The 13635-nt window shown below is 34.9% G+C and overlaps 1 protein-coding gene across 3 annotated transcripts in view; it reads left to right on the forward strand.

Annotated features, from left to right (window-relative positions):
- The window catches only part of LOC140155039 (uncharacterized), a 31321-nt gene extending 25306 nt beyond the window's left edge, over positions 1–6015 (forward strand). For 2 of the 3 annotated variants that reach the window (XM_072177719.1, XM_072177721.1), the window contains exons 7-12: positions 849–1003; positions 1873–2058; positions 2492–2622; positions 3826–3932; positions 4310–4485; positions 5460–6014. In XM_072177719.1, coding sequence (XP_072033820.1) covers positions 849–1003; positions 1873–2058; positions 2492–2622; positions 3826–3932; positions 4310–4485; positions 5460–5493 — 789 coding nt within the window. In that variant the 3' untranslated portion in view covers positions 5494–6014. Of the gene's footprint in view, positions 1–848; positions 1004–1872; positions 2059–2491; positions 2623–3825; positions 3933–4309; positions 4486–5459 lie in introns of all 3 variants that reach the window. The other variant, XM_072177722.1, reaches the window with a different exon arrangement.
- The last annotated feature ends 7620 nt before the right edge of the window (positions 6016–13635 follow it).

A 13635-nucleotide genomic window follows, 5' to 3' on the forward strand; every position in this document is an offset into this window, starting at 1 on the left:
TCTCCCAGATAACTACAATATCAGAAAAAAGTTTGAACACTTAAACTAATTTGTATCCTCTTACCACAGAGCATGTACTGTCTGAGTTACATGAAACTAAGAATGTGAATGAGATCTTCTTCTATGTAGCTTTCTCCATGACAACATGGTGATGATCATAATTATTTTGCATTCCAACATTAAATGGTGTGAACATTTTTTTCTGAAATTGTAGTGTATAAAAAACTATAAACCTAATTTATATGCTTGAGAATCCTCTTGGATTCTTGCAAATCTAGTCAGGAGAATCATTGGGAGAATGGATACTCGGATTCTTGCCAAATGTGTGAGCATAGAAAGCCTGATTTATATTTGAACTAGAAAGCCATGCCACGAAAGGAAAATTAGAGGTACAATTTATATGTAGACCTTAATAGAGAGGTAAAAAAATGTATAGGAATAGGGAAAAGCATGATTTATGTACTCCAATGCAGAAAACACAGCAATGAAGAACTGAAAGTCAATAGGTAGATGTACCAGAGATTGGAGCCAATTGAAAGAAAGGAAGGGGTAAAAACAAAGATAGGATAGGAAGGATGATGTAATCAAGGATAATAATTGGGATGTCACAGAAAATATTTTTCAGATTTTTTTTTACTTTTACTCATTGTCTCGTTTTGATGATCACACATTACATGTGAAAAAAATCTATTGATGTAGAACATAAAATATGAAGTTATCTGCTGAATTTAACCAACAGAGACTTGGTTGATCACATGATCACTATGACCCTAAACATATTATTAACCTAAGGTATATGTATATTTACACCAAAAATATATGTCCTTATTATATATTCCTATTTTCAGCGTCAACGGGTATGCGAGATGAGGATAGTTAATGAATTGCCAAGTAGAACGACCATATTAGATGAGACGATATATCCTAAAACCAAAAAATCCCCATCTACATCACCGACAACATTGCCACAACTCAACTCAGGCGCAACAAGCCCCAGAAATCGGTAAGCATAATGATGTCATGCAGAAAATATTTGGTGCTGATCAAAGTATAGCAAAAGCTGTCAATAACTTTGCCGTAGCACAATTATTACTGGTGTGTTCTCTGTGCCATTTGCATCTATCAATGTTTAGTGAACATAAATGCTACATTGCATCTTGACTACATGCTACCCAAACAGTTTGTGCATCTAACTGAACCTATAGATAAATCTAAAGATTGCAAGTTCGAGCCCGGCAGTGCCATCATGCTGTGCACTTGGGCAAGGCACTTACCCTTCCTTACCTCTCTTTACCCAGGGGTGTTATGAATATTATCCAATGAGTGCCGTCCAAAGGTATTAGCATGCCTTAGGCATTGTATGGTAGCTGACATATTGTAACAACAGCAGAATAAATGTAAACTTTGAAGCAACAAAGCCTACTAATTGTAAATTGATACAAATTTCTGTTCACTGAATTTCTTTGGTTTGTAGATAATCATTATTCTTGTGGCAGTTTGTTATACATGTAGGCAACAGCTTAGTGATTGATGGGAAGAACATTGTGTTTTGAAATAGAAGTACCAAAATGTTTGCTAGTACTGAGGATAGCCTAGCTTGTTACGTAACAAGCCAAAATGACATCCTATAAATGGAAGTCCCTTCGTTCAAGGGAGAGGGAGTCAAAAGGTCCTGTTATGTTTGTAAGCAACTAGTTCAAATATTATTTACAGAAATTACAGGATGTGATCGAACTTTAGGTTTGTACACTTGTGCATTGTGATCTCGCAAGATCTTTAAGCTAACAATTTGTAATGTGCCAGATAATTGGAAATGTTCTTTAGAAAAGAATCAACATTGATCAAATGTTTTCATCCATTTTGTATTTTCAGTAGTAACAGTAGCAGTAGTAATAAACCAGAGTCTCCTCGGCCAGCGCTTGTCATATTACCGGGGTGTAAGTGCACAAGATGTACTGATCATCATCAGCACCCTAAATCAGCTCATGGTAGGGGCAACTTTAAAGTACCTAGCCCACCTGCAGGGACAGGATATACCACATCCAATACTCAGAACAGGTAATTTATCACATGATATTCATTGGCCTACTTCATTTCCAGTTTGAACTCGAAAGTCATTTTTGATTTAGTGAACATTGTTTTGTTTTTTTGTTTTTTTGTCAAGGTGGATATCATGTGTGCAAAAAAACAAGTAAAAATGGTAGTTTTCAGGGATGTGATGTATGTGTGTACATCTTTTAGGGTGTCAAAAGTCAGAAAAAAGGTATATTTGAGAAGACCTCGTACATGAAACATCACAGAGTACATTCATTCAGGGTGTCATAAATGTCAAAAATCAGGAAAAAAGGGTGTGTTTGAAAGGACATAGAATATGAAAGATATATCGAACAGGAATACAAGTGTGTCCCCTGCAGTGAAGTAAGAATTAAATTGATTCCCCTTCTTCCCGTACATAACATTTTTTTTTTATTATGTTTGTTTCATATTACAGATTGACTATTCACCTTGATGATCATGTCTCAGTTAAGGGAGATCGGACAGGCTATGTCCGGTACATTGGTCACATTGACCATTCCACTAATCCACAAGCCATATATGTAGGAGTACAACTAGATTTACCAGGTATGCGTTCATTTCTGTCAAATTTGCATTATTGGTTAACTCTAAACGATGTTTGGTAACATCAAAAAACCTCAAATCCAACAGCATATGCACAGGCGGGTATCCCATGTGATGCGATTGTGTCATCATATGAACAGTGATATGGCGACGGAAAGCTTGGCCAGGCAAGCTACACCCCCATGGCAAGGTAGGCCCGTCGGTGGTTCAAAACCACACCCGGGAAAAAAAGTTTTCTCTTCTTTTTATGTCTTCCTTCCTTCCTTCCATCTTTCCTTCCCCCTCGCCTGCCAAAAAGCAACTGGGGCATTAGGGTTAATGTAGGTGTAGTGCAAATTGATCACATTTTGTGTAATTGATGGTGAAAATATGGAAATAAATAACAGTGTTTAAATAAAATGTATACTTCCAAAAATATTATTGTCAATACTTATGTTATATCATTGATAGTATGACAACTTGACAAGAGTGTATCATCATTTGTGATGTGATCAAGCATAATCAGTCGGAAGTTGGAAATACTGATTTTCAGATAAGAAATAATTTCTTTAAATACAGGAAATAATTTCTTTGTCTATTGTTGTGGAAACGGTTCAACTGTTTATATCTTCATTGTTCAATTTCAATGGGGTTTGCCGCAAAATGTAGCTTTGCAAATGCTCTATACAATCGTGTACAAAACTAAAGATTGAATATGCCCAACTTTATATTGCTTGATCACACCACATTTGTAAAATTCACTATTCAATATACCAATCATATGCATGGTTGAACTTTTATGCAAGTACTGCATACTTTAAAAAAATCACGCATATGAGCTTTGGATAACAACTGCATCACTTTTAAAGCTATAATGTACGATCTAATAATATGAATTTATTGTAACTGTAAATTATTGTAATGTTTACACATGTATCAACTTACACCTAAATGGAATCGGCCAAATTTGTTGTGTTTCTAGGTCAACAGAGTAATTTTGACATTATGACTTTATGTTTGCCATAGAACTCCATGTTAAACAACCAGTGGAGTTTCTTTTACTTTCCCTTGTTATTGAAGTTTAAAATGGACAGAAAGCCTTTACGACAGTTATTACTAATATTATTTCAGCATTTTGGGTAAACGATAACAAAATTAAAATTTGGCGGAAATCGTACAATATGGCTTAAAGTAACAAGATTTTACTTTTTGTTGTTGTTGTTACAGTTGGTAGAAACGATGGGTTGATTCATGGCAAGCGGTACTTCTGGTGTCATAGGAATCATGGTGTGTTTCTCCCTATACAGGATGTCACAGCAATCATCAGTAGAAAGGTAATTATTAGCAACCCCATATGGATGTGATCAGGATCCGCTGTTGCTATGGTAATTCTATAAATGATACTAGCTGATATGAAAATTAACTCATTTATTAACTGCCAGATGAGCAGATACAAAATGTAAGATTTCTTGACAGCACAGGCTCTATATGTGTATCATAAGAAAGAAAGTTTATTGCAAGTTTTAACCGATTTGATTTACCCAAAGAGATTTCTTTAAAAAATTGGTATATTGATGGATCTACTTTCAAATTCTAAGTGGCACACCCCTACCCAAACCAAACTTGAAGTACCCACGGGGTGTCCATTACAAACTGTTTTGCCATCACTTTCATAGATATAATATTTCTTGCTTTATCACTTTTCCAACAGCCATCATCGAAGAGGCCTAAAATAGGCGGTGAGAAAATTCGCAAGCATTCCTTGGATAGTGACAGTAGTAGTAACAGTACAAAACCCAAACCAAATGGCTACCCAATGAAGAGAAACAAGGCAGGGAAACCCAAACGATTGCTGTCTGCAGATAGTTGTAATCTTATTCAAAACAGGTAAGCCAAATAATTGATACATGAGATAGGGAGATTGGGCTATTCCATTTAAAATCCACACTACCCCTGAGGGAGTATGAGTTTTGAACAGAATATACAGTTGGGTATCTTCCATTTGAAATACTCACTCCAGTTGTGGAAGATGAAGGTAAAGCCATAATACAGGGGGAGTGTGAGTTTCAAAATGATTAACCCTGACTAATTACATTTGAAAAACATACTCCCTCTATGGAACATATTTCCAAAATCTTCCACAAGGGTAGTGTGGATTTCAGTTGGAATAGCCCATTGTCTGGGAGGAGTAATATGAGAGAGGAGGAGGGAGAGTAAGAAAGAGTGTAAAGAATAGCAAAGGAGCATTAATTAGCCTGATAGATAGAGAAAGGGGGAAAGTAAGGGAGGAAGAGGTAGAGAAATGGAGGGGAGAATTTGTCTGATAACATATTCATTCAAAACATGTTGTGACAAATAGATTATTCAAATCTATTTTCCTTTTTTTTTCTAAAATACCATTTGCTACTATTCCTTCATCATACATTGTTGTATTTATGGCAATTCAAATAAAAATGATTGTCGGTGCCGTAATTACCTAATGTTTTAACCGACTTTACTACAATCATTTTGATAGGTTGGTCAATCAGGGCAATGATTAGTAGATTAGTAGCATAGCCAATGTATAGTAAATTTTCTAATTGTTCAGATTTACGGGTGCACAATGGTAATAATCAAGCATGTAGAAGAGGCAAAGTCTCTGCCCCCTTTTCAATGCGCAATGGGTCATCTGCCTTGTTCTCATGATTGTTAATCAACCAATCAGTGTGATTGTGTATCGCTTGTGCATTCACACTCATATACGCTTGACACACGGCACACAAGTCTGAACTATTAGAAAATGAAAATACATTGAGAACTCAACATCAATTTTGCTTTGAAGAATTACTAAAATATATTTTATATATGGTTTTCTTTAACAGTGAAATCCAACCACAACCGCCAGTGTCCACATGACAAGCATGTACAAGGCAAGAGCTGATACACAGCATACAGTCACCTTCCATTATAGAGGGCAGGCTTTGTGCACACCATCTATTAAGTGTTGTCTTCCTGATACGGTGATAATACACCATCATATGATGCAACTTCTCTGTGTATTTTGCCAATAGTAAGTTATATCGAGTATATAGATAGTGCTGTCATCTGTGCATAAAGGATATGTGTATATATTACATTATTTTGTTTTAGAATGACAAGTGTACTATGCATGTCCCGATTTGATATAGTTACACTAAAGTTAAATTGACGAAAGTGAAGGTGTTGGTGAAATTGTCTTTCAGAATGATCTGAAATGTTATCTGCTGCTAAATATTTACATTACAGATTGTTAGGGATGGGTGGCATAAAGTTGTAAGCATGCATGTGAATGCCTTCTCAAAACCACCCTTATCCAGAATTTACATTTCTTCAGAAAAGACCCCGGATGAATTTTGTGACCAATTTTGCATTCCTCTCAAAAAATAACTACACACTGGTTACAAAAGTTACGTATATTATAGGGGCAAGGAATCCAATTACTGAAATTTCAGTGATTCAAGACAAGTGGTTCATTATATATGTTTAGAAATGAGGTACACTCTAGCAGTACCTCATAAATAACATACTGCGTGTCTTGAGTCACCGAAATTCCAGTGTAGTAACTGGATTCCTTGCCCTATAATATACATAACTTTGTTACCAGTGTGTTATTATTTTTGAGAAAAATGCAAAATAGTCACAAATTTATCAAGGGTGTAGTACCACCTTAAAGATTTCCTTGATACATATACATTTAGCTTAGATTACACCTTTTACAAAGGAATAAACTACTTTTAAGAACCTCTTACCAAAGACTGACCTATAGAAACAATAATTAGCACAGAATGACTTGTAAGACACTTAATAATGGTGACTACTTGTGTGTGAAGGTGTTAGTGGAATGTCTACCCTTCATGCTGGTGATGTCCATCAAATGGGTTCAAAATCTGCAAAGTTGATACCCCTAGCAACCAGTTGCTGATTAGATTAGATCATAACCTAGCTAATAAAAATACTACCTATGCCTAAAATCTGACGATTCTGTCAATCAAACTCCGAACTGGAATGTGATTGACAGGATCGTCGGATGTGAACCAGTTTCTTTATTCCTGGCATTTATTATCGTGTATATGTTCACATGCATGCATACAATGTTTGATTGAGTGGTCTGTAAAGTTGTTATTGGTGTTAAAGTCATGTAGTGATACATGTAGATGCTGGAAGACAGCATTTGCTTTTGACTAGCACATATTCTCATACTTTTTTTACCAGAAAAGAATAATGTATATTAATATTATATTGTTATTTTAAAAACATTGTTGAAATAGTTGTTTACTTATTTGGGATGATAAACAGGTTGAATGTGTGCACTACTTTAATGTTTAAAGTAATATAAATATGTGCATTTTATTATTGTCTTCTCCAAAGTCTTTCTGTTTATAAAGTTGTGAAAATAATTTACAATTAAAAATGGGTTGAAATGAATTAGTGGTGTTGTTAAATTGGGTTGAAATGAATTGGTGGTATTTTAAACAAGCTGAAAGTAGTGACAATATTTTCTCTTTCTATATTGATAGTTATATGTATACATAGATAAAGAAAATTTACAATTAATATACAATTATTTTGATTTTGACATGACTCAGGGTATACTTTTTTACTGAATCATTCATTTTACATTTCACCACATCCAGCGGCGGTACCATTGGGCGAGGGTGCCAGAACTCCCCCCCCCCTTTTCTCCCTTAGTAAAAACCCAAAATTATGAACATTTTAACTTTTGCGGCAATTTCGCATAAAATTTGTTGATTGTGCCTGCCCCCCAAATTCGCTTTGCTCCCCCAACTTCGCTCTTCCCCAAAAATGAACAAATTACTGCCGCTGCCACTGATCACACCAAAATGGATGTGCGAAATATCTTGTTTGCTGGTGACCATGTAAATAATGAACAGTAAATGACCATTATACCCTGTTACTTAGATTAGTGTAGATTAGCATACTACAAAGCTTATACATTCTATTAAATGGATGCAAAGAAGGATTGCAAGGTGTCAATTGCTTTCATCAATATCTGCATCCATTTTTGGCATAGTCTTAAGATTGCATAGAAGGTAAAAAAGTGAAATTGGGCTGAAAAATGTAAACATTTTAGATAAATATATCCCAAATCATGAACTTTCTGTGAAATTTGTTAAAAAATATAGGCTCCAAAAATGTATTGTAGAAAGGTAAAGGTCTGATTTGGCCAGAACGAAGAATTCTCCTGAAAAGGTCTGTATTTGGAAAATCCACGCCCCCTACGAAAAGATCCTGGCTACGGGGCCTAATTATGAAAATCATATGAAAAGGTTTCATGATTGTCTGCATCCATTGTTTGACCTACCTAAACTGGACTTACACAATATTTTATATTTTCAGTATGGTATACAAATGTAGCTGATAATTATATTTTCCAAATATTTTTGTTCAGTTATCTAATGTTTTCTAAAAAAGATTACAGACAGTCTTCATTTCCCAAATGTACATGTAAATGTGGTCTAGATTTGAAAGGAAGGGATTACAATGTCTGCTAGGGTTATTAAAGATTATTATTACTTGTTGCAGACTGTATGTATGTTGTTTTGAAAGTATTTTTATATGTGTAATGCGATTAATCAAAATCTGCCGGAACTTGGAAATATTAAATTTTCTTATAGGATAGTAAAAAACATTTACAAATCTGGCTTTTGCACAAATCCCATTAAAATTGAACAACCAGTTCCAAAGATGTGAGGAATTAAAAAGTTTCCAAAACAACAGGAAATAAAAGGAAATATTTCCTTTGTTCGGCCCCATCGCAAAATCAATATTTCTGAGTTGCGGTTGATTTTGCTTGATCGCATCACATATATTAATATTTGTGATAATTCTTTGTAGCAATTGATATATTGTTTTTTGGTTGCCGTTTTTCACTTTTGTGGAAAAGGTCGGTTCGGTTTATGCAGCAGTGTGAATCCCATCAAATATACATGTATAGCGACAAAATGTGAACATTTCTGTATTATTCTTAATCGTAAATACCCAGGAACAGCTATTTAAACAAAAAGTGTATTGTCCGAAATAAAGAGGGGCCAGCTGCAGGATGCAACTCCTGCAATAAAAATATAAAAAACAGAACATGCAGTTTATCAAACATTAGATTGTCAGTCTTATTTTGCCAAACTTTGTTCCATGCAAGATGGCATTTGATATTATACCCATGTAATGTGGGTCAGGGTCTATGTTAGTTTACAAGTTAAGCTTTATGTAAGTAGTGTAGTGTTTGTAATTGTGTAATTTTATTCTTGACTGGAGGTCTTTGTAGTCTGATCAATTTTGTTCAAGAAATGCCAGTTCAGTCAGTATGTTGTCAACCCTATGCATACTATAGGCAAAATAACTAATTCTCGATCATGAGAGGATGCACCTTCTGCGTTAGTGTACCTTTTGTAGAACAACACGGTCGAGCGATCAAATACCGTTTTCTCAAAAGATGTACTTGTGCCGTAAGCATGTAGTCTTTGCGTAGTACGCTGAACGCAATATCTGTGCGTACACGAGACGGCTCTCATGATCGAGAATTAGATATTTTGCCTATAACACTAACACACACACCCCCCCACACACACATACACCCCTGCACCCCCTCCCCCACATACCTACCCACTTGTTGGCAAGCACACACATACAAGAATGAATACATCACAGACACTGTTGACCTGATGAGAACTGGCAATTTTCTCTGAATAATTTTGTCACTAAAAGACCTCATACTCTGTTTAACAAAGAGAGTGCACCTTAAAAAGTGAGACCCATGAAATGAGTTATTGCATGTCCAATAACATATTTATTGGGGTTTGCTATTTTAGGGATACTCTCTGTTTCTGACTTGTCTATAGGAGAAGCTCTACACTTAGATATTGTGTTGGTTCTTTTTCTCTCTCTATGATCAAAATATTGTACTTTTTTAGCTCAGCACTTAACCAAGAAAGTTACCAAAAACATGATAGAACTTCAACATCACAACAAAAGCTGAGTTACGAAGAAGAATATTGGCCAATAATGTCAACAAATAGTGGATTTTGAAAGCAAAAGTAATGATTGTCAGAGCTTGCATTTGTAAAGTGACTTGCAGTTTGGATAAAATAACCCTCCTGGTGCAGTTAGTAACATAGTGTAGAGATTGAATCAAGCTTCTGTATTATGATGTGTGATGTTGAAGTTTTACCCTAATTTTTTTTAAATTAGTGTACTTTCTTGTATAAAAGAAAGGTGCTCTAGATGTGAGGAGCAATTTTAATATGTTCATGAACTATTTTTGTACATTTTATATATTTTCAGATGTCATTTTTTTTTTACTAAAAGTTATTAAAATTGTTTAATATTCAAATAATATTTTGAGATATGCATTTGTAAATACTATTTTTGTATGGTAGTCTAAATCTCAAAGCTGATGGGAGGTGTGTTTTTAGATTACAGTGTATTTGGTGTAGATTCAATAAAATAGTAACTTCTGTAACTTCGGAATGGTTTTATCAAACTAGATTAAATCGTTACAAATTTTTGGCTGAAATCTTCTCCAAAAGAGTTTTTTTAAGGAATGGATGGGTTATTCCGTTTATTGTCCTACACGTTTAACGCATCAGTGATGCGTGCGTTTAACGTATTAACACGCATTGATCCAGCCCCGTCTGGCGGCAAGATTTCATGAATATACGATAGGTGCGGTGCACCTCACAAAACCGGAATTTGTTAGTACCAATGGCGCCGTACACAAGGTAAAATTCGCGAAGTCAATGGCCCAAACATGTCAGAAACTATGCATTATTTCGACGTATTAGTGTTAAATAATGAATGTTTTGAGCAAGTTTCATGTAAATTATTAAGGTCGTCTTCAGATTTTGTTACTTTCAACTGTTGATTAGCATTAAAAATGGAAAATTGAAGGTTGAAAATGACTTGCGTGTTACATGTTACCACAATTGCTAAACGTTTAACAGATCATGTGTGCGTTTAACGGTACATGCGTTTAACGTTCCCATGCCTAATGGAAAGCCAAGGGGGGGTGGGGGGCATTGATTTTAAATTTTAATATTTTCATTGAATACATGTAATTGTTGTTGCACTTTGAAAACTGATGTCTATGTTATGTTAATATTAATATGTTGAACTGAATCTTGTGTCATATCTTGTCACTTATACAGGTAAAATAATTACGATGAACAATGGTACAATATCAGGTTTTAATAGGTGTGATTACTCCAAGGTGTTTTTATACATGCATGTAACTTTAGATTGTTTTGACATTAATATTATATTGACAAGTTTTGTAATGTTTCTACAGTGGGGGTTTCTATTGTGAATTTGGTTGTTGTCAATGCATATTGTTTGGCAGATAGAATAAAATGATGGATTTAAAATGGCACACTTCATGCACTATTGTGCACACAACACATTTACGGGGATTGAGGGTGGGAGTACCAAAATGTGTGTACCTAGACAAAAATGGAACACCAATGTTTTTGCTTGCTAGTGACTCTAAACACCCTCCTGAACTACATACCCAAAAAGGACAAAAAAGGACATGGGGAAAATGTTAATTTGCGTATTTCCAAAATGGCCGCTAATGCAGGCCTCGTGTTTCAAAATATGGGGATTCTTGATTAATTATATTACTCTCATTATTAGGATTCAGAAAAGGTATACTTTGACCTATCTCCGATGTACAGTTCTTGAGTTATAGGCATAAAAGTCAAATGTCAAATTTTGGTCTCCATCATTATATACAGGGGTAAAAAAAAATCAAAAATGCCCCGATGCTTGGAAAAACATTTTAACCAAAGAATAGTTTCCCATATCTCAGGTGTTTTGTTACTTGGGTAACAGGGCAACAACTTCAAAGCCCATTGAATCATGTTAACTTTGACCTATTTTGTAATGTTACCCAGGTAACAAAATACCTGAGATATAGCAAACTATTCTTTGTTTAAAATGTTGTTCCAAGCGAACAATTTGAAACCACTTTGATCAAAATCAACTTTAAAATTTTTTTTACTCCTGTGCACAATGGTGGAGACTAAAATTTAACATTTGATCTTTATGCCCATAAACTATACTTTTTCTGAATCCTAATAATGAGAAGAATACAATTAGATTTGTTTTATCCATATTCACCCAATTTTGAAATTTGAGCCCTGCATTAGTGGCCATTTTGAATAGATGCAAATTATCATTTTTTTTCCCTTTGTCCTTTTGGAAGTTGTTCAGGGGATTGTTTCTAGCAAGGAAAAACATTGGTGTTCCATTTTGTCTAGCTCATATGTGTATTGACTCCAGATTGCAGAAACCAAACAAAAACATTGCGAAGAAAAAAACAGCACCAACATTGGAATCATCAAGGGATTGTAAAATTGTTGTTTATACAAAATGTAAGGGATGTCTCTAAAAGCTGTCTAGACAGCTTTTGTGTTAAATCTGTGTCACTTTTGTAAGATTGATATGAAACTGATGGAATCATCAGTACTGTCAGGAAAGTGCAGCTTAAGGCCTAAAAAAAGAAGTGTCTGTTACCCTTTTCCAACCTATCCAAAAATATGAGATTTTTACATATTTGAATTTTGTACTTGATACACATCTTATCCATTTGTCCGGTGAAGGTGTTTAAATGTTTGGATCAGTTTTTCATATATGACTTTTATATGTAGCAACTAATAATAAAAAATCAAAATCTGTTCTACATAGAACATTAAAAAGTGAACTAGTTATATCTTGTCTTCATTACTGTTGTCTGGTCGAGTTGAACGAGTAGAATGATTTTCAAATGCAAGACTGGTTTTATTTGGGTAACATTAAAGGAGTGAATTTTAAATTTTGCTGGGAAAAATCATTTTCTGTTGGCATATATGAGACTTTTTAGTCAAAGTAGAATATTCAATGTTTTTTTTGTTGGTTTAAATATAACATATTCCCATTCTATTTCCAGTTAAAAAGTTCTAAACGAATGTTTGATGCTGTAAAATCGATAATATATTTGTACTAACTAGATATTCTACGTAACATATCGATTTTACGTCATCAAAGATTCGTTAGAACTTAAAACATTAGAATGAGAATGAGACTAGATTAAATAACGTAGATATGTTACTTCAAATATTCTACATCGAATACTCAAAGTCTGTAGCGGCTCACGTGACAATGTCAGCAGTCATTACTGATGATGCATACAGAAAAATTAACTTCTAACCATCTCAGTAATTCCCATTGCACTTGCAGAGGATTAAAAGCATCTAAAGCAAGGTAACTACATTCAAGGTAAATACATTGTCCTTTGCAATCTATGTCTTTCCATGCGACAGCTGTTAGCTAATAGCTATAGAATTTTCTACAGTGCACTGGCTCGATCAGGGTGCTCAAGTTCCATCAAATTGCTACGAATAGTCCTATAAAGAAAAGCACCTCTAGGTCCATGCGAGAGCGGGGGCAGAAGATTAGGACTAAAAGGATGGACTCTACGGCAACAACCTCTGAAAACAACTAATAGATGAGTAGTTTGAATACTACTAATGATAGTGGTTCTACCTGTCCTATATGCTTCAAGAATGTGAAGCTCCATCAAAAAAGATCTGGAAGTGGAACAAGTTCATTACAGTCATGCTCATCCACGAAGGCATAAGTCAAACCAGTCGAAGTTATTTGGCGCATCAAAACCCAAGAGTAGAATGCTAGGATATACCCCTCACTGTTTGTGAGTCGATAGGCAAGAGTTTTTATCATAAAAAGAAAGACAAAAGAAGAAGCCCACGTGAATGTCAGAAATGTCAGAAATCTGCCGAAGCCATCTGGAGACTCAATCTGGAAATCCTTCAATGAGCAACTATATATATGAAGAATTACCAACAGAAATAGGTTGAATTCATAATTAGCATGATTAGCAATTGACAAATCTGGAAAACACAAGCTACAGTACTTTGGTCATGTAGCAAGAGGCAGTGCAGGAAACCTTGCTAGAACCCTGTTGCAAGGAAAAACACAAGGTAACAGAGGCAGAGGACGTCCACGTAT

The sequence above is a fragment of the Amphiura filiformis genome, chromosome 6, assembly GCF_039555335.1.
Source record: "Amphiura filiformis chromosome 6, Afil_fr2py, whole genome shotgun sequence".
In the NCBI taxonomy this organism is placed as follows: Eukaryota; Metazoa; Echinodermata; class Ophiuroidea; order Amphilepidida; family Amphiuridae; genus Amphiura; species Amphiura filiformis.